Source organism: Arvicanthis niloticus, chromosome 9 (genome assembly GCF_011762505.2).
Source record: "Arvicanthis niloticus isolate mArvNil1 chromosome 9, mArvNil1.pat.X, whole genome shotgun sequence".
NCBI classification, from domain to species: Eukaryota; Metazoa; Chordata; class Mammalia; order Rodentia; family Muridae; genus Arvicanthis; species Arvicanthis niloticus.
This window is the reverse complement of record NC_047666.1, coordinates 61,500,286-61,527,036: the sequence shown is the minus strand read 5'-3', so window position 1 is coordinate 61,527,036 and position 26,751 is coordinate 61,500,286. Positions and strand designations below refer to the sequence as shown.

Below are 26,751 nucleotides of genomic sequence, written 5' to 3'. Positions count from 1 at the left end.
AAAGGCCCCCTGCCTGAGGGAAGTGTTGGCCTCATTCTAGGTTGCTCCTCTCTTACCTTGAAAGGGCTTGTGGTTCATCCTGGTGTGATAGACCAAGATTATACCGGGCAACTTCAAGTTCTCTGTTCTTGTCCACAAGGCATATTTTCTATCTCTCTTAGAGATAGGATTGCTCAATTGGTTGTTTTTCCAAATTTACATAATTGTTTCCCATCCACTGGGGTTCTTCAGGGACTGATTTTGCTCACTTGGTAGTTGACCTTAAAACTAGACCCACCTTACAATTAATGATAGAGGGAAAGAACTTTATCGGAATTTTGGACACAGGAGCTGACAGAAGTATTATTTCCTCCAACTGGTGGCCTAAGGCGTGGCCTGTTATACAATCATCCCGATCCTTACAAGGGTTGGGATATGAAGCCAGCCCTGCAGTCAGTTCACACTCATTGACTTGGCAGGCACCAGAAGGTCAAACAGGAAGCTTTATACCTTATGTGCTTCCTCTCCCCGTTAATCTCTGGGGAAGAGACATCTTACAAGACCTAGGATTAACATTAACTAATGAGTACACTCAACAAGCTATCAATATTATGAAAAAGATGGGATATAAGGAAGGAAAAGGCCTTGGCAGAAAAGAATAAGGAAGGTTAAGCCCAATCTCACAAGAGAGTAATATAGGAAGACAAGGTTTGGGTTTTCCCTAGTTGCCATTGAAGGTTCCATGCCCATACCCTGGCTTACGGAGGAGGCCGTGTGGGTTCCTCAATGGCCCCTATCCTCTGAGAAATTGGAAGCTGCTACAAGGTTAATTAAAGAACAAGTACAGCTTGGTCATTTAGAGCCTTCCATCTCTCCTTGGAATATACCTATTTTTGTCATAAAAAAGAAATCAGGAAAATGGAGACTTCTCCATGATTTGAGGGCCATTAATGCGCAGATGCGGCTATTTGGCTCTGTACAAGGCCTACCTTTACTTTCTGCTTTACCTAAGCAGTGGAGGATTATTATTATAGACATTAAAGATTGTTTTTTTCTCCATTCCTTTATGCCCACAAGATAGGCAAAGATTTGCATTTACCTTACCTGCTGTTAATTACCTTGAACCAGACAAAAGGTATCAGTGGAAAGTTTTGCCTCAAGGCATGACCAATAGCCCCACCATATGTCAGCTGTATGTACAAATGGCCCTTGAGCCAATTAGGAAACAATTTCCCTCTTTGTTGTTGGCCCACTATATGGATGACATTCTTATGTGTCATAAGGAGTTAGTTGTTTTACAAACCTCATACCCTTTATTACTAAAAACCCTGGGACAGTGGGGCCTGCATATTGCTACTGAGAAGGTTCAAATTTCAGAAATTGGCTCCTTTCTAGGGACAGTTATTTACCCAGAAAAAATAGCTCCTCAGAAATTAGAGATTCGCAGAGACCATTTGCACACTTTGAATGATTTTAAAAAATTATTGGGTGATATAAATTGGTTGAGACCATTCCTGAAAATTCCCTCCGCTGAATTAAAACCTTTGTTTGATATTCTGGAAGGGGACGCTCATATTTCCTCGCCAAGAGCCCTAACACCGGCTGCAAGCCGTGCCCTACAAGTGGTAGAAAATGCCTTACAAGATGCCCAGCTAAAACGCATAGATGAAACCAAAACCTTTGACTTATGTGTTTTAAAAGCTAGATACTTACCAACTGCTGTGTTATGGCAGGAGGGGCCCTTGTTATGGGTTCATCCCAATGCTTCTCCCACAAAGATTATTGAATGGTATCCAGATGCAGTTGCTCAGCTTGCTCTTCGTGGGCTAAAAGCAGCCATTACCCATTTTGGAATGGAACCTAGGGTTTTAATAGTGCCTTATACTGTCCATCAAGTCCAAATATTAACTGCTACCTCTGATGTTTGGGCGGTGTTGGTCACTTCCTTTAGTGGTCAGATAGATAATCACTATCCCAAACATCCCATTTTGCAATTTGCCTTAACTCAAGCTATTGTATTTCCACGCATTGTATCTCAGGAACCACTCCTAGATGGAATGGTAGTTTATACAGACGGGTCAAAAACAGGAGTGGGCGCCTATGTGGTTAATAAGAAAGTCACATTCAAACAATATCATGAAACCTCACCTCAAATTGTGGAATATTTAGTGGTGTCAGAGGTTCTGGAAATTTTTCCAGGTCCCTTAAATATTGTTTCAGATTCCTTCTATGTCGTTAATGCAGTAAAGGCATTAGAAGTAGCTGGGTTAATCAAGACATCCAGTAGACTTGTAGAAGTTTTTCAAAAGATTCAGCTTACCTTGGTTAATAGAAGATTCCCTGTTTTTATTACACATATTAGGGCTCACTAAGGCCTACTGGGACCCATGTCCCGTGGAAATGACCTGGCAGATCGAGCCACAAAGTTGATTACGATTGCCCTTTTGCCAAAATTGGACTTGGCTAAAGACTTTCATAAAAGATTTCATGTGACAGCTGAGACATTACGTCATCTATTTGACATAACTAGAAAAGAAGCTAGAGATATAGTGACTTAATGTCAAAATTGCTGTCAATTCTTACCTGTGCCTCATGTTGGAATTAACCCTCGAGGAATCCGGCCACTACAGATCTGGCAAATGGATGTTACTCACATCCCATCCTTTGGCAAATTACAATATCTACATGTTTCCACTGATACTTGTTCTGGAATTATATTTGCTGCTCCATTAGACAGAGAAAAAACGGCCCATGTTATTCAACATTGTCTCGAGGCATGGAGTGCCTGGGGAAAGCCTAAAATTCTTAAAACTGACAATGGACCAGCTTACACTTCTCAAAAGTTTGGACAATTCTGTTGTCAAACGGGGGTGACCCATCTGACGGGTCTCCCTTATAACCCTCAAGGACAAGGCATTATAGAACGGGCTCATTGCACTCCCAAGTCTTATTTAATAAGACAAAAAGGGGGAGTTGAGGAGGCTCTACCCTCAGTGCCATGAGTAACCATCTCTATAACACTCTTTACTCTTAATTTTCTAAATCTGGACAGTCAGGGCCATACGGCAGCTGACCGTCATTGTTTAGAGCCTGACAGGCCAAAGGAGATGGTCAAATGGAAAGATGTCTTGACTGGTCAATGGAAAGGCCCGGATCCTATCTTAATAAGATCCAGGGGAGCTGTTTGTGTTTTTCCACAGGAGGAAGATAACCTGTTCTGGTTACCTGAAAGATTGATGAGAAAGATCCTAACACCTGGAAATGAACCGATGGATTCCTTGGAAGTTAATTCCAGTTCTCACGATGATTCTCCAGAATTGGGTTCCTAGTATATGGGGAGAATATCGTTGGGCTATTCTATCTGCCTTTCCAAAACCTATGCCGGTCAGACATGATGCAGCAGTTTTTCCTAAAATCTTTACAACAAATATGACTCTAGATCTGCCCTATTTGCCATATGACCCTACAAGGGCCCCATTAGATGAGAATCACTCCTTGCCAGAACGAGGCTCTCTTTGTTTTCAAACAACTGAGGACGGAGACTGTATACCTCTCTTGAGGAGGGATTTGGGGTGGTTTTATGATAAGAGAGGATGGGTGAAAACGACAAGAGAAACAATAACCATACTGAGTTCTCACAATCCTTTTGGCAACCGGCTGTTTGGCTAAATGGGACATTTTTACCACCCAACTTCTCAGACGGGGAGCACCCCCGTCAACCCAAAGTCTCCCGTCTTTGTAGCATAGAAGATGAGGGAGGAATTCTGCCCTGGTCTGAATGTCAGTCCCGTATAACACGATGGGCAGATAACCATAGGAATTTCTCTTTCTCACCCAACATGATGTTGGACCCCAAAGCTGATACGGTAATGAGAGAAGACCCTTTTTTACAGGGCCATAAAATGAACCCTTTTCACAAATGGTTACTCTGTGGAATTAATGGTAGTTGTACTGCTCTTAACCCCCTAGTATTTTTTCAAGGTGGGGCGGCTGGAAGGACATCCTTTACGGGAGTTATTAATGGAACCATGGTGAAGCAGGAAGGTGATCGGGCTCCACAATTAAGAGATGCAACACAGTTGGTCACCGGAGTGAATAAAACCCTGATTAATCAGACAGATTTTTTACCTATCCCTGTCTGTGTTTATCCCCCTTTCTTGTTTATTCTTTCAAATAATTCATTTATAGACTTCACCAATGAGACTTGTGAAATGTCTCCCTGCTGGGATATCCGACGGGCGTCCCGGGCCATGGTTGCTAGAGTCCCACAATGGATTCCAGTTCCAGTGGAGACCCCCTCTACCTTGTCCTTATTTCGACAGAAAAGAGACTTCGGAATTACTGCAGCCATTGTAACGGCTATATCTCTTGCAGCCGCTGCTGCGACTGCTGCTGGATTTGCCATGGCCACAACAGTACAAACAAGTACAACACTCAACCAGTTATCAGCTACAGTTGCGGAGGCTATGAATACCCATGCATCTGCTACAGCCCAGTTAAAAGGCGGGCTGATGGTTGTTAACCAGCGCCTTGATTTAGTGGAAGAGAGATTAGACATCCTCTTTCAATTGGCCCAATTGGGATGTGAAAGAAAGCTTAGAGCGCTTTGCATTACTAGCATACAGTATGAAAATTTTACTCGAGCTGCCAATTTGTCTAGAAAATTGTCTCTATATCTTACAGGAAACTGGTCTGAAGGATTTGAGAAAACCATGGAGTCATTGAGAGCAGCGATTGTGAACATCAACGCAACACGAGTTGACCTGTTGCTGACTGAAGGATTTTCCTCCTGGATCTCTTCGGCCTTTTCCTTCTTTAAGGAGTGGGTGGGGGTAGGCCTGTTTGGTGCAGCCCTATGCTGTGGTTTAGTGTTCATGCTCTGGTTGGTCTGTAAACTCAAAGCTCAACAAAAACGTGACAAGGCCCTCATTACCCAGGCGCTTATAGCCATGGAACAGGGAGCCAATCCAGCAGTGTGGTTATCTATGCTGAGGAAAAACTGAATTTATATCTCCAAGTAGCAGTGAAAAGTTGCCTTTATTGCTTAGCCACGAACAGCCTTTGCACCCCATCGAGGCTTCGCCTCATTGCACTGGGATAGGTGTTCCTGGCCTTTACTGGGCCTCTAACATGAGCCCTTGAAGAGTGCCGTATTACCAGTTGAGGTTGTCGAGTGAGCACTCGACAAGGAATGTTCCACGGACGTGGATAGATTTCCCGAAAACATGCCTGATTGCACAAAGGTTTGATGCCATAGCCCCTTCTATGCACACGGACAGCCGCTGGGTGTCATGGAGAGGAGGCCTCCTTTCCCCGACAAAAGGCATTGGGATGGGTATGGGGAGTATTACTCATTGTGCGATGACAAGAGAAGAAACCCATTACAATATCTCCATTTGCACAGGGGATCAGGCCTCTGTTTTTCCCTCACTGTACAGTTGCACTCAGATACAACTAATTCACCCTACTCAATTAATAAAACAAAAAGGGGGAGATGTAGAGAGCCGCGCCCTGGCTTACGAATAATCGCTATTGCAGGATGGCACCCACATCCACTGATGATCTTGGCGGATAGGTTCCGTGCACAGGTGCAAAGGCTAGGAGCGCGCCAAACTCACGACCCAACCCCGGGGCATTATATGAGTAACAAGCAAGCAGCCAATCAAGTATGTACACGCCGCCTTAAGGGCTATTTAAGCGGGCATCATTTGGGGTCTTTTGTCTACCTCTTCATGATACAATAAGCGCTTGCTGCAGAAGGATCCGGTGCCCACGTGCGTTCTTGCTGGCAAGATGCTCCCGCGGGTTACACAAGTGTATCACTCAATTAAAATCATGATTTTCAGTAAATGTAAACTGGCACACTTGCAAAATGCTTTTTCCAAATTAATACTTTAAGCATAGCACAAACAATATTGTTTCAGATTATGAAAAGGATAAGTATTGAAGTTCAAGGATAATGTACTTCAATACTTGGTAGATGTAAGACTATGAAGAAAAAGAGATTCTGTCATATATATTTGGAAACATCAAGCCTTCTGTTGGTGGATCAGAAAATACTGCTATGGGGTGAAGAGGGAAAGATCTCAACAGCATATTAGTTAAAATAAAGGCACCTTAAAAAGATGGTATTCTAGATGAGGTAGATATATTTTCTTCTCTTTATATCTATCAATGTATCACTTTTCTAAGAAAATGGTGGTATTTGAACTTCATAAGAGTACAGAGTAAGACTTGCCCCTAGAAGGGTTGCAAGTATGACAGCTGTGCCACACCTGCAGCCGGAGTTGGCAGAGAGGAGAGACCAAAGGCTACCTTCAGTGTTCTGACCTATGATTAGTAGCCTAACACACCTTGAAGAAAAGAGGGGTTGACAGACTGCCAGTCCAGTGCTACAGACGCTTCAATGGTTCCAGAGCAAGCCAGAGACTAGAAGAACATTTTCTAGGACTGAGAGCCCCGGTCCTGATGAGGAGGGAGTCCAAGATGACCACCAGACTGGTGCCATCTGGCCTAGACATTGAACTAGCTTGGGAACACTGAGATGACCATGAGTCGTGCATCATGCAGGCCTGGGGAGGGGTGGCAGACCATGCCAGAGATAAAGCTTGCCTGGCACCATAAAGCAAAAATAGGAAACAGCCCATGAGACCACCCCTAAGATGACCTCAGACACTCAGAGACCCAGGGCACCAGAGAGAAGAGCAATTAGGTGATAGAGAAATCGATGAGGAAGAGATTAAATGGCTGTGGAGACAAAGAATTTAGGCAGAACTGGAGACTCGAGGTAGTGAGAAACAACCATCAGGGTCAAGGTATTGCCACCATTGGAGGCCACATCCAGTTGTAATCCTGCTGCAGCAGGATTCTGTTACAAAGACCAGGCTGATGTCCCTGGTCGTTACCTAAGGACATGTTGGTTTCTTTTTTTTTTTTTTTTCTATTTTTTTTTTTTGCTTCCTGTTATTATTTTTATTAGATATTTATTTTATTTACATTTCAGATGTTATTTCCTTACCCCATACCCCCTCCCAGGAACCCCTTATCCCATTCCCCCTTTTCCTGCTTCTATGAGGATGTGCCCCCACCTACCCCCACTCCCACCTCCCCACCCTCAAATTCCCCTACACTCAGTGTCTAGCCTTCATGGGACCAAGGACCCCCTCTCCCACCTATGCCAGACAAGGCCATCCTCCCCTATATATACAGCTAGAGCCATGGGTCCATCCCTATGTGCTCCCAGGCTGGTGGTTTAGACCCTAGAGAACTCTGGTTGGTTGGTATTGTTGCTCTCCTCATGGAGCCAAAGACCCTTTCAGCTCCTTCAGTCTTCTCTCTAACTCCTCCATTGGGAACCTTTTGATCAGTTCAATGGTTAGTTGTGAGCATCTGCCTCTAAATATGTCAGACTCTGGCAGACCTTTAAGGAGACAGCTATATCAGGCTCCTATCAGCATGCACTTCCTGCCATTAACATCAGCATCTACCTTTGGTGATTGCACATGGGGTGAATACCCAGGTGAAATGGTCTCCAGAAGACCCCTCCTTCAGTTTCTGTCCCACACTTCTCCATATCTGCTCCCTTGAGTATTTTGTTACTCTTTCTAAAAAGGACTGAAGTACCCACACTTTGGTCTTCCTTCTTCATGAGCTTCATGTGATCTGTGAGTTGAATCCTAGGTATTTCAAGCTTCTGGGCTAATATCCAATAATCAGTGAGTGAATACCATGTGTGTTCTTTTGTGATTGGGTTACCTCACTCAGGATGGTATTTTCTAGTTCCATTCATTTACCTAAGAATTTCTCGAATTCATTGTTTTTAATAGCTGAGTAATATTCCATTGTGTAAATGTACCACATTTTTTTTGTATCCATTTCTCTCTTGAAGGACATCTGGGTTCTTTCCAACTTCTGGCTATTATAAATAAGACTACTATGAACATAGTGGAGCATATGCCCTTGTTATATATTGGAGCATCTTCTGGGTATATGCCCGGGAATGGTATAGATGGGTCACCAGGTTATGCTATGTCCAATTTTCTGAGGAACCACCAGACTGATTTCCAGAGTGGTTGTACCAGCCCTCAATCCTGCCAGCAATGGTGAGGTGTTCTTCTTTCCCTACATCCTCCCCAGCATCTGCTATCACTTGAGTTTTTGATCTTAGCCATTCTGACTGGTGTGAGGTGGAATCTCAGGGTTGTTTTGATTTGCATTTCCCTGATCACTAAAGATGTTGAACATTTCTTTAGGTGCTTCTTGGCCATTGATGTTTCCTCAGTTGAGAATTCTGTGTTTAGCTCTGTACTCCATTTTTAATAGGGTTATTTGGTTGTCTGGAGTGTAATTTCTTGAGTTCTTTGGATATATTGGATATTAGCCCTCTATTGGATGCAGGATTGCTAAAGATCTTTTCCCAATCTGTTGGTTGCTGTTTTGTCCTATTGACAGTGTCCTTTGCCTTACAGAAGGTTTGCAATTTGATGAGGTCCCATTTGTCGATTCTTGATCTTAGAGCATAAGCCAGTGGTGTTCTGTTCAGGAACTTTTCCCCTGTGCCTAGGTATTCGAGGGTCTTTCCCAACTTCTCTTCTATTAGTTTCAGTGTATCTGGTTTTATGTGAAGGTCCTTTATCCACTTGGACTTGAGCTTTGTACAAGGAAATAAGAATGATCAATTTGCATTCTTCTACACTCTGACCTCCAGTTGAACTAGCACCATTTGTTGAAAATTCTATCTTTTATCCACTGGACAGTTTTAGCTCCTTTGTCAAAGATCAAGTGACCACAAGTGTGTGGGTTCATTTCTGGATCTTCAATTCTATTTCATTGATCTTCCTGCCTGTCTCTGTACCAATAGCATGCAGTTTTTTAATCACTACTGCTCTGTAGTACAGTTTGAGGTCAGAGATGTTGATTTCCCCAGAAGTTCTTTTATTGTTGAGAATAGTTCTCACTATCCTGGGTATTTTGTTATTCCAAATAAAATTTCAAACTACTCTTTCCATCTCTATGAAGAATTGAGTTGGAATTTTGATGGGTATTGCATTGAATCTGTAGATTGCTTTTGGAAAGATGGCCATTTTTACTATATTAATCCTGCCAATCCATGAGCATGAGAGATCTTTCCATCTTCTGAGATCTTCTTTTCTTTCTTCATAGACTTGAAGTTCTTGTCATGCAGATCTTTCACTTGCTTGGTTAGATTTACACCAAGGTATTTTATGTTATCAGTGACTATTGTGAAGGGTGTCATTTCCCTAATTTCTTTTTCAGCCTGTTTATCCTTCAAGTAGAGGAAGGCTGCTGATTTATTTGGGTTGATTTTATATTCAGACACTTTGCTGAAGTTGTTTATCAGGCTTAGGAGTTCTCTGGTAGAAGTTTTGGGGTCACCTAAGTATACTATCATATCATCTATAAATAGTGAAATTTTGACTTCTTTCTTTCCTATTTGTATCCCTTTCACTTCCCTTTGTTGTCTAATTGCTCTGGCTCAGACTTCCAGTAGTACATTGAATAGGTAGGGAGAGAGTGGGTAGCCTTGTCTAGTCCCTGATCTTAGTGGGGTTGCTTCAAGTTTCTCCTCATTTAGTTTGATGTTGGCTACTGGTTTGCTATATATTGCCTTAACTATGTTTAGGTATGGGCCTTGAATTCCTGATCTTTCCAAGACTTGTACCATTAAAGGATGTTGAATTTTGTCAAATGCTTTCTCAGCATCTAGTGAGATGATCATGTGTTTTTGTCTTTGAGTTTGTTTGTTTAGTGGATGACATGTTGGTTTCTAATGGCTTTGTAAAAATGGCCCCACCCTTACCTGGACATTGTGGATGAGCTAGCTCTGGGAACATGAAAACAAGAGAGCTGACTCCAGCTCTGGCCATATGCAGTACTCAGACGTGTGGGACCTGCAGACATCTGGAATTACAGGTGAATGTTGCACCCCACCGTAAGAGACCTAGCCCTACCTCTTGTTTCTGCAATGGGGTAGATGAGGGAGAGATACACTTCTCACCCTTTGTCTTTCACCAGCTGTAGCATTCAGGAAAAATAGCCCTATACCACCTGTGGGCAGCACAACAGAGCTGACCCTGGTGGTAGAATGTGGAGCACAGCTGAGCCAACCCCAAGGGCATGAGCACGGCAGAGCTGGCAAGCACTTGACTGCCATGCATTGACATGGGTAAGGGAGAGATGTCCTCCTCATTGTCTCTTATGTCTTATGATATGTAGGAGTGCTTGCCCCAAGGTCATCACAGCAGAAGAGCTGTCACTGCCCTTACCTCTTGTAGCACTCAGGAGTACAGGCCTTGGAACTTGCCTGATCAGCAGAGTAGAACTTTCCCTAAATATGGGGTTGCAGTTGAGCCAGCTCCAAGTACATGAATGTGGGAGAGCCAGCTCTGCCTCTTATTTGCTGGCCAGTTGTGCAACCAAGGAAAGACTCCCTCATACCCCCCTTGTCACATGTCATCTATGGCAGACAGAAGAGCTGCCACTGGGATCATGAGAGTGGGTGAATTGGTCACATTTTCACCAGCTGTAGTACTTGGAAAAAATAAGCCCTAAACATTACAAGGGCAGCAGGTTTAGACCTGTCCCTCCTAGTAGGAGTTGCTGTTATGCTGGCCCTAAGGGCATGAAAGTAAGAAAGTTTGTGTTTTGATCATCTCTGATAGTTTTCAGGCCCAGACTCATTGCTTTGAATTTTCTCATTCCCACCTCTACCCATCTATGAATTGTTAAAGTACACGAAGGGGCTGGTCCTACATATCCAAAAGTACAGGATCTCATGACACTGGACAACAACAGGATATCTGAGAAGAGTCCCAGTGAGGTTCCAGTGTTTGTAGAGTAATAGAAGACAGAGGCTCAGAGCAGACCAACAAGTCATTGCAATGAATATCAGCAAGCAAAAAAGAGTGGACATAAGGGTATAACATGAGACTCACTGTGAAACATTACAACCTCCACAACAAGATTTGTTGTTGATGTTGTTGTTGATGATGTTGATGATGATGATGATGATATTGATGATGATGATGATATTGATGATGATGATATTGATGTGGTGGGGGAGGTTATAAGGGTAGACTGGACATAAGGGGATAGAAAGATGACCAGGATTTGTTTATATGATGTGAAATTCAGAAAGAACCAATACAAAGTTAATAATAATAATACAAGTATAAGAATAAGTACTTGGCAGTGCTTGTCTGTAAGTCCAGTACTCAGGAAGTATTTAGTTGGACCTACCATTACTTTGCTACCAAAAAAAAGCAAACAACATTATTTTCCATAAACTTTTGGTAAGTAAAGATTTTATTCAGGAAATTAAAATTGGTGTGACAACCTGCTTTGAAATAGATGTTAGATGTGAAATAAGGATACAAAAAAAAAAAAAAAAAACTGGAAGGAAGCATTGATGCTTTGCTCTGGGGAGGACTTGCAATTAGAAACATTTGAGGAAGAAGTGACAGCTGGACAGTCAGAGGACAGTAGGGAGAACATCCATATATATCACTCACAGCCCTGCATATCACATCACTCATCCTCTGGGATCTCTCAGGGCTTGGTTGTACAATGACCTCATGCAAGCTTATAGTATCAGGGAATACAAAGTGAGAGCTCTCACAAAAATCAAAGTAATTCCAAAGCAGTGGTATTAAATCATAAGGCAAATAATTATTTTCTCATAAAAATATTTACTGTTTCTATTTTTTACCATAAAAAGTTTCTCAATCACTGATCCCAGGGACCTAGGGTCCCAGGGTCTCAGTGTGTCAGATTCCCAGAATCCCAGAGTCCCAGATCCTGGGTCCCATGGTCCCAGGAAAGGAGTGTTATATCTGCCATCAATGTCACTCTGATACAATGTTTTAGCAGTTCCTCTTATTTGACAAGTCTGCATTTTGTCTAAACTTTCTCAAGGTTGTATGATCCTAGCAATTTATATAGTTTCCCCGAAGTATAATTTCCTTGTAAATAAAATATTGGTTATTATTAGTATTTATTGTAAGCATGAAATAAGGTCATGCTTTATAATGCATCTTATAGTTTGGGGCATACCGGGAGGACTAAATTTTTACAGTTTACAGAGAAAACTAACTTTACTCATTAATACGGCAACAGCTGTAATAGAAATATTAGTGAAAATCAAAGAAAAAAAAACTTAAACTCCTTGTGCAGAAGACAAGGCTGGGGTAAGATACAGGAGCTCACAGCAGGGGTCTTAATCACCCAGGAAGATAAGCCTGGAGGATTGTTAACAACCCAGGAGTTTGAGACCAATGCACACAGCATATCAAATAAAACAAATAAGCAAACATCAGTAACAAAAATGTCTGGATTGAAATCAAGATTTTTGTTTTTTGTTTAGGTTTTCAAGATAGGGTTTCTTTGTGCAGCTCTGGATGTAGATCAGGCTGACTTTGAACTCAGAGATCTGTATACTGAGAGTTAGGATTAAAATATTTGTAATCTCTACCAAGCAAGAACTTGTTTTAAACTTAGCTACATAAATGTAACTGTGTCTACAGGTGATACATACACCCCTATCACATTGTGCACCATTTCCACATTCAGAACCATTTCTAGAAATTTCCACATTCAGAATCATTTTTTATAACTTTCACATTGAGAATCATTTTACAAATACCTGTTTCATTTGCAATCTCTCCATTTGGACATGAAAGACAATCAAAACAACAGATTGATTTCCCTTCAAGAGGTGTTTTCCTAAATCCAAGTGGACAACTTTGACTGCAAACAGATACAGGAGTCTGTGTAGGGGACATGAGAGGAGGGAAAGCAGTCAATACATGACATTCAGTATTGGCATCCAGATGGTAGATTTCAGCAGGAATCTGTGTACTGTAACAACAAAGAACTACCATGCTTTTAGAAAAGGTGAAACCAAAGTATCTGTTTCTCTCTTTCTTTCTCTTTCTCCCTCTCTCTCCTTTTGAATGCTTGCTTTATTTTATTTCATTGAATTTTTAATTTTATTTTTATATAGCATATTTTATGATATTTAATACAGTTTTAACTTTGTATATATTTTGGTCATATCCTCCTTCCCCTCCTCCAAGTTTGTTCAGATCCTTTTCTCCTCCCTATCCACCCAAATTTAAGTTCTTTTTAGAAAACAAACCAAAATCCACCCAAAACAACTGACCACCCCAAACCTAGAAGATAAAAAACGAAAGCACAAAAAGGGAAAGAAAGAAAAATAAAACCCACCAAACTGTAACCAAATAAGTGTGTGTGTGTGTGTATTTTTTATGGTTATTCCAGCATTTGTTTAATAAATCTAAATATATTTTTAATTTACATTAAGTGTCCTTTTAAAATATACTGTAACTATGTTGCTTTATTAACTAAAATGTTTTCTGTTTACAATTCAAACTGCAGGCAGAAAATTCTGGTATTTGGCATTGAAAAGGACAAAGTAAGGGCACTGTCAGCCTGATGGCACTCAGCATGTTAACTGCTAACCCTGTTCTCTGATGAATTCCCCTCTGAGAACAGCAAAAAGTGCTGACTTCAAAGATACTCACCTGACTGTGGTGTTCACCCCAAGTTATGCATTTGTAATTTAGGGAAAAATGCTGAACACTCTGAGATTCAAAGACAAACTCGCCAACTTTCACTTGAGCTTTGGCACTGCTCTGCAGAGACTGGTAATTAAAGATGTCAAACTCAGTTGGTAAACCTTCCTTGTTCACGTTGGTGTTTCTACCAAGTTGACCATTTTGTAAGAATGGATGGAGCTAAAAGAGAAAATATCATTTAGAACTTGCACTGTAAGTCACTGAGATGCAAATAAACCTGGTTACTTTAACTGCCCTCTCTTTCACTAAGTGTATGTTCCTGTGACTTTCATTATTTTTCTACTTATTATAGGGCTAATACATGCCAGAAGAATGGCTTTATGTAGACATTAGGATAGTCATATGCTATTTAGCAACACACCACCACTATTCAAATTTGAAAACTGAGCTTTTCTCAATGACTCGGTGATGAAATGAGAAATTTAGCCATCAGATTCCATTTTTTTTTATGAAAAACAATTACAGTTTGAATGTGAGGTTTAAACATTTTGCATAATAGCTTTTTAGGAATAATACCTTTTTTCTTTCACAAGTATAAATCCCTTAAGATAATTCTAATAAAATAAAATTTTCAGCTTTTAAATATAAAGGTTGTAAATAAGGAGGAAGGGGAAAGTAGAACACATGTGATGTAGAAATGGAGAGAATCATGTGATGGAGAGCTGCAAAGATTGATGGAAGTAATAGAGAATAGAGAGGGGGTAAGTTAACCAAACCTGAAGATATATGAAGAACTCACATGTAAAGCTATAATATTATTGAATTATTGAATACAATTAAAAAAACCCTGTAATTTAAAAAGAGATTGAACAGAGGTGTTACAGTTTGTTATGTAAAAAAATTTCTACAGCAGATGAGTATACATTCAAAGTTAGTTAGGAAGCCTTCTAAAGTTCTCAAGAGTATGGAGGTTATAATCACAGCCTTTGAATACCCATGGTAAGCAGATAGAAAGACTCTATTGCTGAAGACACCACATACCCATGCAGCAAGATACAGTAGTGAGGCTGGAACTAAGCTGAAAACTTCCACCCTGTCCTGGTTGTTCTTGTTATCTGTCTGTCTGGTATTGTTCATAAAGCCAGAAGCTACACTTCAAGCTTTTAGGTAAGAAAATCAGGAGAAGCCTTTACCAACTGTGGACCTTGTATTCTATAATACTAACTTTCCAGACACAATGCACATACTGGAGTAATGTTAGTATAATTGTTATGGAAATATACAACTGCTTACTGGCTGTATTTGAGGGCTCCTTTACAAGAGGAATTCATGCCCATTACTGCAAACCTCTTAGAGGTCCATGTCTGAGATCTAAGAGATTAGGTCTAATCTAAGAGATTAGAGGCCCTATGGGTGAGCCTACTACATCTGTTTTGCTAAAAAGGCATAATATTAAATTGCCTCTTGTATATTTACACACGTAGAATAATGCTATTGTCAGATTCTATCATAAAATCGTCTCTTTGCCTAGAATATCAGTGCTTGAGAAAAATGACTATTGAGTGCTCATATTGAAATGGGCAGCCATGTGACTGTTCCCAAGGCACAGGAGACATTGTGAAAGAGGGGATAGAGAGAATGCAGAAGAAAGATGCTGAGTAGGAGGGCTATGAAATGTTTTTACGTGTGACATGGTCATGGCACTCATGAACTTATGACAGTTAAGTTTGCCTCTATAGGACCAGCACAAGACTGAGCCAATAAAAATGTTAAACCAAAGATGAGAAAGGGGGCTAATGAGGTCCAGCCCCTCACATGAACACAATTAGCAACCAAAGGATTCTGGAGGAGAGGAAGTCATTGTTGTCAAAGATTATGTCACTTTTAAGTTTTGTCTGTCCCAGTGGGTAACTGCGTACTCATGCCCATATGGAAGTTCCTGTGGATCATAAATCCTATGGGTCATAAAAGAAAAACCAAACAAAAGACATGAATGTAGGATAGGGGCATGGTGGGAGGCTGGAGGATCTGTGAGGATGGAAAGTGAAGAGGGAAGAAAGAAAATGGGTGTGAACAGATGGTATTATGTACTTGTATGCTTGCAAGGAGCTATCAAAGAATAAATTATTTTAATAGATCATATAGGATTCATATAAAAACACCTACCTCTAACCTTGTAGTTTAAAATAAAAAGCAAACAATTCTCTGATGAAATAAATAAGAAATATCTTTTTCTTAAAGAAGATGATTTACTTTTAAGATTGAATCAGCGAAATCATCCTCTGAAAGTGAATAGGAAATGAATATGATCTGAGATAAAAATAAACAGGAGTGAAATTTTTGTCATGTCCCAGCTTTGTAGGAATGTTAAAGGAAACTTTCAGAGAAAAGGAAAATTATATAAGCTGAAAAAATTACATGGCTTGAACTTGAAAATGGACCTCCAGACAGAATTACTCAATTAACAGGCTGGCAAGTAGAGGATGGGTAAGATTCTGCACAGAGCCTTGCCAACCTAAGACAGAAGTGCATTGCTTTGGATAATGCATATTCTATGACAGGTAAGGAAGGCATTCTTATTGGAAGACCTAAGTCAGGCTCAGTCTTGTTAATAAAATAAAAAAAGGGGGAGAGGCAGAGAGCTTTTGGGGCTCCTTGTTAAGAATCTGACATGGGCCAAGGACAAGGAAATGGGCTGCTTGGCAGGAATATGACATTGGCCAAGGACAAGGAAGTAGGATTCAGGCAGGAATCTGACATTAGGTTAGAACAAAAAAGTAATTTCAGGAAGGAATCTAAATTTTAGGCTAGAACAAGGAAATAAGCTTTAGACATGAAAATGACTTTGAGCTAGGACAGGTAAGTAGTCTCAGATATTTTGGTCATCCTGGTAAGCCCTTAGAAACAGTGATCATGGGTGTGTTCATGTAATTGGGTTTAATGCCTTGCTTGTTCTTTGACTATTTGTATTTATTGTCTGGCTTGTGCCTTGACTATTTGCATCTATTGTATTGCTAGACCCTCAATGTAGAACTGACCTTAATACATGAATATAATTAAAATGGTATAAAAGCAAAAAGGAGGAGGGGGGATAAGATATGTGGTTCTTGGGAGGGAAAATGGGGAAAGGGGGTGACATCTGCAAAGTAATAAAATAAAATATCTAATAAAAAATCCAAGAAATCCAGGACAAAATGAAAAGACCAAACCTATGAATAATGGGTATAGAAGACAGCAAAGATTCCCAACTCAAAGCACCTTCAATGAAATTATAGAAGAAAACTTGTAACCTAAAGACAGAGATGCTCATAGACATACAAGAAACCTGCAGTAAGCCAAATAGATTGGATCATAAAAAATATCTCCCATCATATAACATTGAAAACCCTAAATGCAGAGAACAAAAAAGAATATTGAAAGCAGTAATGGAAAAAGGTCAAATAACATATAAAGGCAGACTTATCAGAATTACACCAGACTTCTCAACAGAGTCTAAAATTCAGAATATCCTGGGAAGATGTCATACAAACCATAATAGAACAAAAATGCCAGCCCAGGCTCTCAAATTACCATAGATGCCAAAACCAATATATTCCATGACAAAACCAAATTTACCTGATATCTTTCCACAAATCTAGCCCTACAAAGGATAATAAATAAAAAACACCAATACAAGGAGGGAAACTACACCTTTTGAAAAGCAAGAAAGAAATCTTTCAACAAACACAAAAGAAGATAGCTACACAGACATAATTCCACCTCTATCTACAAAAATAACAGAAAGCAACAATCACTATTCCTTAATATCTCTTAACATCAATGGACTCAACTCCCCAGTAAAAAGACATAGACTAATAGACTGGATACAAAAACAGGATCCATCATTTTGAGGCATTCAAGAACCTCACCTCAGTGACAAAGACAGAAACAACCTCAGAATAAAAGAGTGGAAAATATTTTTCTAAGCAAATAGTCGTAAGAAACAAGCTGGGGTAACCATTCTAATGTCAAATATAATAGACTTTCAATCAAAAGTTATCAAAATAGATGAGGGAGTAAACTTTATACTCATCAAAGAAAAAAATCTACCAAGATGAACTCTCAATTCTGAACACCTATGTACCAAATGCAAGAACAGCCATATTTGTAAAAGAAATGCCATTGAACCTCAAAGCACCCATTGAAATGCACACAATAATAGTGGACGATCTCAATACCCCAGTATCATCAATGGACACATCATGGAAATAGTATATAAACAGAGATAAAGTGAAATTAACAGAAGTTATGAACCAAATGGATTTAACAGATATCTATAGAATATTTCCCATAAAACAAAAAGAATATGCTTTTGTTTTAGTCAGGTTTCTATTCCTGCACAAAATGTCATGAACAAGAAGCAAGTTGGAGAGGAAAAGATTTATTCAGCTTGCAATTCAACATTGTTGTTCATCACCAAAGGAAGTCAGGAATGGAACTGAAGCAGGTCAGGAAGCAGAAGCTGGTTCAGAGGCCATGGAAGAATGTTACTTACTGACTTGCTCAGCTTGCTTTATTATAGAACTCAAGACGACCAGCCCAAGGATGGCACCACACTTGATCATAAATTGAAAAAAAATGCCTTACAGCTGGATCTCATGGAGGCATCTCCTCAAGGGAGGCTACCTTCTCTGTGATAACTCCAACTTGTGTCAAGTTGAGACACAAAACTAGCCAGTGCAACCTTCTTCTTAGCACCTTATTGTACCTTCTCAAACACTGGCCATATACTCAGACACAAAAGAAACCTCAACTGATACAAAAAGATTGAAAAAAATCCCATGTAGCCTATCAGATCACAATGGAGAAAAGCTTGTCTTCAGTAACAAGAAAAACAACAGGAAGCCAACATACATATGGAAGCTGAACAACTCTACTCAATGGTAACTTGGTCAGGTAAGAAATGAAGAAAGAAATGAAATACTATTTAGAATTTAATGAAAATGAAGTCACAACATATCCAAACTTATGGGACACAATGAGAGCAGTGCTAAGAAGAAAACTCATGACTCTTGAGTGCCCCCATAAATAAAAACTGTACAGAGCATACAATAGCAGCTTAACAGAACATCTGAAAGCTTGAGAACAAAAAAGAAGCAATTACACTGAAGAAGGGTTGATGGCAGGAAATAATCAAACTCAGAGCTGAAATCAACCAAGTAGAAACAAAGAAAACTACACAAATAATCAACAAAACCAGGTGCTGAGAAAACCAACAGGATAGATAAAACCTTAGCTAGTCTAACCAGAGTGCACAGAGACAGTATCCAAATTAACAAAATCAGAAATAAAAAGGGAGACATAACAAAAGAAAATGAAAAAACTTAAAAAAAATCATCAGATTCCACTACAAAAACATATACTAGAAAATAAATATAACTAGAAAATCTAGGTGAAATGAATAATTTTCTAGACAGATACCAGGTACCAAAGTTAAATCAAGAAGAGGGAAACCATTTAAACTGTCTCATAACCCCTAAAGAAATAGAAGCAGTCATTAAATTCTCCTAACCAAACAACAACAACAAAAAAAAGGCCCAGGATGACATAGTTTTAGGGCAGAATTCTATCAGTCATTCAAAGTAGACCTAATACCATTATTCTTCAAATTATTTTATAAAAAGAAACAGAAGGAACACTGATAAATTCATTCTATGAAGCCATAGTTAAGCTGATACCTAATCCACACAAAGACTCAACAAAGAGGACCACTGACCAATTTCTTTATGAATATCAATGCAAAAAAACACAATAAAATTTTCACAAACCTTATCCAAGAACTTATTACAATGATCATTCAACATGATCCAGTAGACATCATTCCAGTGATGCAGGGATGGTTCAATATAGGAAAATCCATTAATGTAATCCACTGTCTAAACAAACTCAAAAAAGGATCATCTCATTAGATGCTGAAAAAGCATTTGACAAAATACAATAACCCTTAATATGAAAAATCTTGGAAAAATCAGGAATTCAAGGCCCAGACCTAAACATAATAAAAGTAATAAAGGGCAAACTAATACCCAACATCATATTTAATTAGAGAAACGTGAAACAGTCTCACTAAAATCACAAACTAGACAAGGCTGCCCACTGTCTCCCTATCTATGCAATATAGTAATTGTAGCTCTAGCTAGAGGAATTAGACAACAAAAATAGATGAAAGGGATACAAATAGGAAAGAAAGAAGTAAAGATACCATTATTTGTAGATGATATGACAGTATACTTAAGTGACCTCCAAATTTCCACCAGAGAACTTCTATAGCTGATAAACTGAAAGGTCCTGGACTCCCCAGAAGGGAGGTCCACTTAAGTCATAGGATAGCATGCACCCAAAGGACACACGAGAGACTGTCTTATTGTAAAGTACATGAGGTAGTTTATTATATCAGAGCTCTGGGCCAGCCCATATCTCCATATCTCGCATAGGGGATAGAGGGACTGACCTCGTGGCTCAGGGGTCTAGCGCTTATATATGGACGGGGTGGGGAAAAAGCGAACTTTTGCGCGGGTGCACAGGATTGGTTGTTTTACTTTTTTTTTTTTGAACACTAGCAGGATGTACCATGGGGGCAGGGTGTAGTTCCTCCCTTGGCCAGTCAGTTTCTGGGATGTTCTTAACAGGCCTTTGTCTTGTAACCCCCCCTCCTCTGTAACTAATTAGATGGGCCCAAACCTGCTGGCAGGCACTTTTAACTATTTAGATTAGGGAAAGGGCCCTGTTATTATTATTAGTTTCGGCCTATTGTTTGAGACTTGATTCACATTCACCTGGAATGTGTCCTGGGGTGGTGAAAATCTTACATTCAGTTCCTCATTCTGGAATCTGCACTTTTCTGTCCAAGGTCTAAGGCGAAATATCTACACACATTTCATAAAATGGCCTTTATAATTTTTCACTCTACAAAACAACTTCAACAAAGTAGCCTTCCTCTACTCAAAAGATAAATGGACTGAGAAAGAAATTAGGAAAATGATACCACTCACAATAGTCACAAATAATATAAAATGTCTTGGTTTGACTGTAATCAAGCAAATGATAGATCTGTATGACAAGAACGTCAAGTCTCTGAGGAAAGAAATCAAAGATTTCAGAAGATGGAAAGATCACCCATGCTCATGGATAGGCAGGATTGACATAGTGGAAATAGTGATCTTACCAAAAGCAATGTACGGATTCAATGCAATCTCCAACAAAATTCCAACTCAATTCTTCACAGAGATAGAAAGAGCCATTGTCAAATTCATCTGGAATAACAAAAACCCAGGATAGCAAAAACTATTCTCAACAATAAGAGAACTTCTGGGGGAATCACCATCCCTGACCTCAAGCTGTACTAATGATAATAAAAACACTATTGTTACAGACACAGACAGGTAGATCAATGGAATAGAATTGAAGACCCAGAATTAAACCTACACACCTATGGTCACCTGATCTTTGACAAAGAAACTACGACCATCCACTTTCAAGAAGACACATAGTTTTGGCTCAAGTGGTGGTCAGCATGTAGAAGAATGCAAATTGACCCATTCTTATCTCCTTGTACAAAACTCAAGTCCAAGTGGATCAAGCACCTCCACGTAAAACCAGATATACTGAATCTAATAGAAGAGAAAGTAGGAAACATATCTGCATAGGGGAATTTTCCTGAACAGAACACCAATGGCTCAGGCTCTAAGATCAACTATAGACAAACAAAATCTCAGAAAACTGAAATGCTTTTGTAAGGCAAAGGACACTGTCTACAGGAAAAAACAGCAACCTACAGATGTGGAAAAAATCTTTACCAACCCTACATCCAAAAGAGGAATAATACTCACTATATACAAAGAATTCAAGAAGTTAGACTTTAGAGAACAAATAACTATTTAAAAATGGGGTACAGAGCTATACAAAAAATTTCTCAACTGAGGAACCTCAAATGGCCAAGAGGCGCTTAAATAAATGTTCAACATCCTTTGTCATCAGGGAAATGCTAATCAAAATGACCCTGAGATTCCACCTTATACCAGTCAGAATGGCTAAGATCAAAAAACTCAGGTGACAGCAGATGCTGGTGCTGGTGGGATTCCAAGTGGGTACAACCACTCTGAAAATCAGTCTGGCAGTTCCTCAGAAAATTGGACATAGTTCTATCTGAGGACCAAGCTATACCACTCCTGTTCATATACCCAAAAAATGCTCCAACATATAACAAGGACACATGCTTCACTATGGTCATAGCAGCCATATTTATAATAGTCAGAAGCTGGAAGCAACCCAAATGTTCTTCAACAGATGAATGGATACAGAAAATGGGGAACATTTCTACAATGTGGTGCTACTTGGCTACTAAAAAGAGTAGCTCTATGAAATTCACAGGAAATGGATGGAACTAGAAAATATCATCCTGAGTGAGGTAAACCAGTCACAAAAGAACCCACATGGTATGTACTCACTGATAAGTTGATATTAGCCCAAAAGCTCAGAAAACCCACAATGCAACTCACAGAGCATATGAAGCTCAAGAAAAAGGGAGACCAAAGTGTAGATGTTTCATTTTTGCTTAGAAGGGGGAACAAAATAATCATAGGAGGTAGAGGGTGGAAGGGACTTGAGAGGGAGAAAGGATGGGGGAGAGAAAAAAAGTAGGAGGAGATTGAGGAGATATACAGAGGGTTAGGAAATTGAACAGAGGTGTGTAGGCATGAAAAGCTGGGGCTAGCCAACAGAAAGTCCCAACACCAGGAAAACAAGAGCCCCCTAGGACCAAACTCCAGTTAGAAGAGGAGAAGAAGAAAGAAGGAGGAGGAGGAAGAGGAAGAAGAAGAGGAGGAGGAGGAGAAGGAGGAGGAGGAGGAGGAGGAGGAGGAAAGGGAGGAGAAGAAATTCTATCATTCAACAGAGGATGCCAAGAATAGGCCACTGATCTTCACAAACTTAAAATGTTTCTTCATGCCAATGGAAACAATAAAGTGAAGAAATGAAGAAATGGCCTATAGAATGAGAGAGAAGCTTTGAGAATGACACATCTGATATAAGACAACATCTGGAATACAGTAAAAACTAAGAAAAGCTAAGAAACTCTAAGAGAAATCCTACAACTCAGTATGTGCTAATGGGATGGCAATTCCCAAAGGATGAAAAATATATAGCCAGTAAAGATATGAAAAAGGTTCACCATCCTTAGGTACCAGGAAAATTCAAACTTTAACTTAAATTCCATCCCATAGCATAAGGATTCATTATTAACAAACCCACCCATGTCTTGATTCTTGTGGAAGCAACCTGCTCAACCAAGGCAAAACCTACCAGAACTTCAGGTATGCTAGCTGCTCACAGACTGCTGCCGTTCTCTTAGTCTCCACCCAGCCTCCTGGCAACTGTGCCTCTCCTTTTTGTTGCCATATTCTGGCCCCCAACTTCAACAGAGACCCAATGCTGAAACAAAGATTATAATAGCCACCAGAACACCATGTAGTTCTCAACTCATGGACTGCCCCCATTCTCTTAGTGCCTTCCCATTTTACACAATATCTCCTTTCCCCTCCTCCTTGCTATGCTCAAACCCCCAACTCCAGCATAGATACTATGCTCAACAAGAGACCATCACAGGCGACAGAAATCCAGTCTACAATTCATGCAGAGAATTTCTACTCAACCACAGGCAACATAAACCACAAGACCAGAAAGGAATCAGCGACCAAGGTGCAAAACACCCATCCCAGAAATTAGCACTTAGACTTACAATTACCCCAAACACAGGTGCCTATATATCAGTGTGAAAACACAATCATCAGTCAAGGTAATATGTTATCATGAGAGCTTATTTATCCTACTACAGCAAGGCCTAAATATTTCAACACAGATGAAGCTCAAAAATGTGACTTTAACTTGATGAAGACAATTGAGGTCCTTAAAGCAGAAATGAATAAATCACTTGAAGAAAACAAGGAGAAGACAAACAAAAATTAGAGGAAATGAATAAATCTCTTTAAAGAAAGCCAAGAAAAAACAACTAGTTGAAGGAAAATTAATAACTGCACAAGACCTGAAAATTTAAATAGAAACAATAAAGGGAATACATATTGAGTAAATTCTGAAAAAAAAAATATCTAGGTAAGCAGACAGAAACTCCAGACACTAGCGTCATGAACAGAAATCAAGAGATGAAAAACAGAACTTCATGTGTTAAAAGTAGGATACAAGAAATAGATACATCAGCCAAAAAATGCTTAACCTAAAAAATTTCTGACAAAATAATAAGGAAATATAGGACACAGGGAAAGACTAAATATAATAGGAGTAATAGGAATAGAACAAGGAGATGATTCCCAGGTCTAAGGAGCCAAAAATATTTTTAACACGATCACAGAAGAAAATTTTCCTAATCTTATGAAAGTACCTATAAAGTTACTAGAAGCATGAAGAACATCAAATAGTTTGGACTATACAATAATCAGGAGACTTAAACATATAAAACAAAGAAATAACAATAAAAGCTGCAAGGGTAAAAGACCAAGTAACATATAAAGATAGACCTATTCAAATTGCTCAAACTTCTCAGTGGAGACTCTAAAAGCCAGAAAAGCCTGGATAATTGCACTGCAGACTCTAAGATATTCCAGATGACCAGATTACTATACCCAGCATAGCTTTAAATCACCATAAATGGAGAAAACAAGATATTCCATGATAAAGTCAAATTTAAATAATATCTACTCACAAATCCAGCACTACAGATGGTGCTAAAAGGAAAACTTCAACCCTAGTAGGTGAGCTGTATCCATAAAAACACAGGAAATAAATAACCTTACAGTAGCAAAACCAAAAAAGAAAGTAAACATACAAACACACACACACACACACACACACACACACACACATATACACACACACACCACTGCCAGCACCTAATAAAAACATCATTGAAAAATCTCAATATTAGTGGACTCAATTCTTTAATATAAAAGACATAGGCTAACAGAATGAATCTGAAAACAGCATCCAACCTTTCACACAGCATATAAAGAAACACAACTCAACATCAAAGATAGTTGTTATCTCAGAGTAAAGGATTGGGGAAATGTTTTCCAAGACACTGAACCTAAAAATTAAGGTAGAGTAGACATTCTAACATCTAACACAATAGATTTCAAATGAAAATTAATCAAAAGTGATGGAGAAGAACATCTATAATCATCAAAGAAAAAATCTACTAAGATGATGTGTCAATTTTTAACATTTATGCCACAAACACAAGGGTATCCAAGTCTGTTAAAGAAATACAACTAAATCTCAAATCACACACCAATCTCACACATTCATAGACTGTAATACCCCACTCTCACTAATGGATGCATTATGGATGAGTCATTGAGGCAATGACTCAATGAATACTGGAACAAATAGATGTTATAAACAAAATGGGTATAACAGTAGTAGGATAGCTAAAGGAGATAAAGGGATACAAATGAGAAAATATAAATTTAAGACATCATTATTTGCATATGATATAATAGTATATATAAGCATCCCTCAAAATTCTACCAGGGAAGTCCTATGACTTATGAACACTTTTAGAGATGTGGCTGGATACAAGATTAACTCAGTAAGTTAGCAGACGTCCTATATACAAATGACAAAGAGCCAAAGAAAAATCAGGGAAGCAACCCTCCACAAGAGCCACAAAGATGTAAAGTATTTTGGGGTAGCCAATCCAAGCAAGCAAAGGACTTGTATAATAAAATTTTAAGTCCTTGGAGAAAAAAAAGAAGATATCAGAAGATGGAAAGATCTCCCAGGCTCATGGATCAATAGAATTAACATAATACGGTAAAAGAATTTCTAGAGGTATCACCATCCCTAATTTTAAAGTGTACAAAGTACTATAGTAATAAAAGCCACATAAAAGAAACAATTGAGCAATAAAACTGAATTTGAGACCTAGACACAAATCCACACACCTATGAATACCTTAAAGTGTCCATAAAGTCTTTTATAAAAAAGCCAGAAATACAGAATGGAAAAAAGAAATCATCTTCTGAAATGGTTCTGTCTAACTGGATGTCGTCATGTTGAAGAATACTAATAGACTCGTGTTTAACACCCTGTACAAAACTCCAATTGACAATCACAACATTAAAGCGGACACACTGAACTTGATGGAAGAAAAAGTAGGGAAAGCCTTGAACATATTTATAACTGCTTGTGTTATTAATGCTGATTATGTTTCCCCCAAAAAACTGTTTAGGCAAGAACATCTACACACACATAGCTTCTGAAAACCTGCCCCAGTTGGTTCTGATTGTTAAATTAAGATGCTGACAGCCAATGGTTGAGCAGTGCAGTCAGAGTTGAGACTTGTAGGATTCTCTGGCTAGGGCCAGGGGGAAAGGAGGAGAAAGAGATCCACCATTCTAGGAGAGGTAGAGAAGTAGAGATGCCATGCCTGAGAAGGTTCAGGACAGAGAGACATAACCACCATGTAGCAGCCAGGGGATTGTGGCCCAAGAGGGCTGCCCAACTGGGTCCAGGGAAGCCAAGGTAGAATACAAAATGTAATAAATGATAACTTGGGATTCCAGGAACGAACAAGGAAGGTTAGATCCTGTCTCACGAGAATCAAACACAGGAAGACAAGGCCTGGGTTTTCCCTAGTCGCCACTGAGGGTTCTATGCCCATACCCTGGCTCACAGAGGAGGCCGTGTGGGTTCCTCAGTGGTCCCTATCCTCTGAAAAATTGGAAGCTGCTACCAAACTAATTAAAGAACAAGTGCAGCTCGGTCATTTAGAACCTTCTACCTCTCCCTGGAATACACCCATATTTGTTATTAAAAAGAAATCCGGAAGGTGGAGACTTTTACATGATTTAAGAGCCGTCAATGCACAGATGCGACTATTTGGCTCTGTGCAACGAGGCTTGCCTTTACTCTCTGCCTCTGCACCTGCGCAAATTGTTTACTAGTGGGAGGACACAATGTCCGCGCCATTTTGCAATGGCGGATACTGACATGCTCACTGTGGCTCCCAACATCGTTGTTGCGCGCCTCCCGTGTCCCCTTTTCACCCGTGGAAGAGAAACACCAGAGGCAGAATTCGGGTATCACCACAGCGAGGCTTTAATCTGTATCAGCAGACGTGAAAGATCGCGGAAGGGCCAAAGACAGGAAGAGGCACAGCTTAAAT

General features: G+C 39.6%; 1 protein-coding gene and 1 pseudogene across 1 annotated transcript in view; one reads left to right on the top strand and one right to left on the bottom strand.

Moving 5' to 3' along the window:
* LOC117715339 (vomeronasal type-2 receptor 26-like) overlaps nucleotides 1–26,751 on the bottom strand; it is a 54,411-nt gene that overhangs the window by 7,042 nt on the left and 20,618 nt on the right. The window contains exons 4-5 of the mRNA XM_034512111.1: nucleotides 13,542–13,754; nucleotides 12,641–12,764 (exon numbers count right to left, since the gene is read on the bottom strand). Coding sequence (XP_034368002.1) covers nucleotides 12,641–12,764; nucleotides 13,542–13,754 — 337 coding nt within the window. The remainder of the gene's footprint in view (nucleotides 1–12,640; nucleotides 12,765–13,541; nucleotides 13,755–26,751) is intronic.
* LOC117715879 (small nucleolar RNA SNORA17) lies at nucleotides 6,213–6,331 on the top strand (annotated as a pseudogene).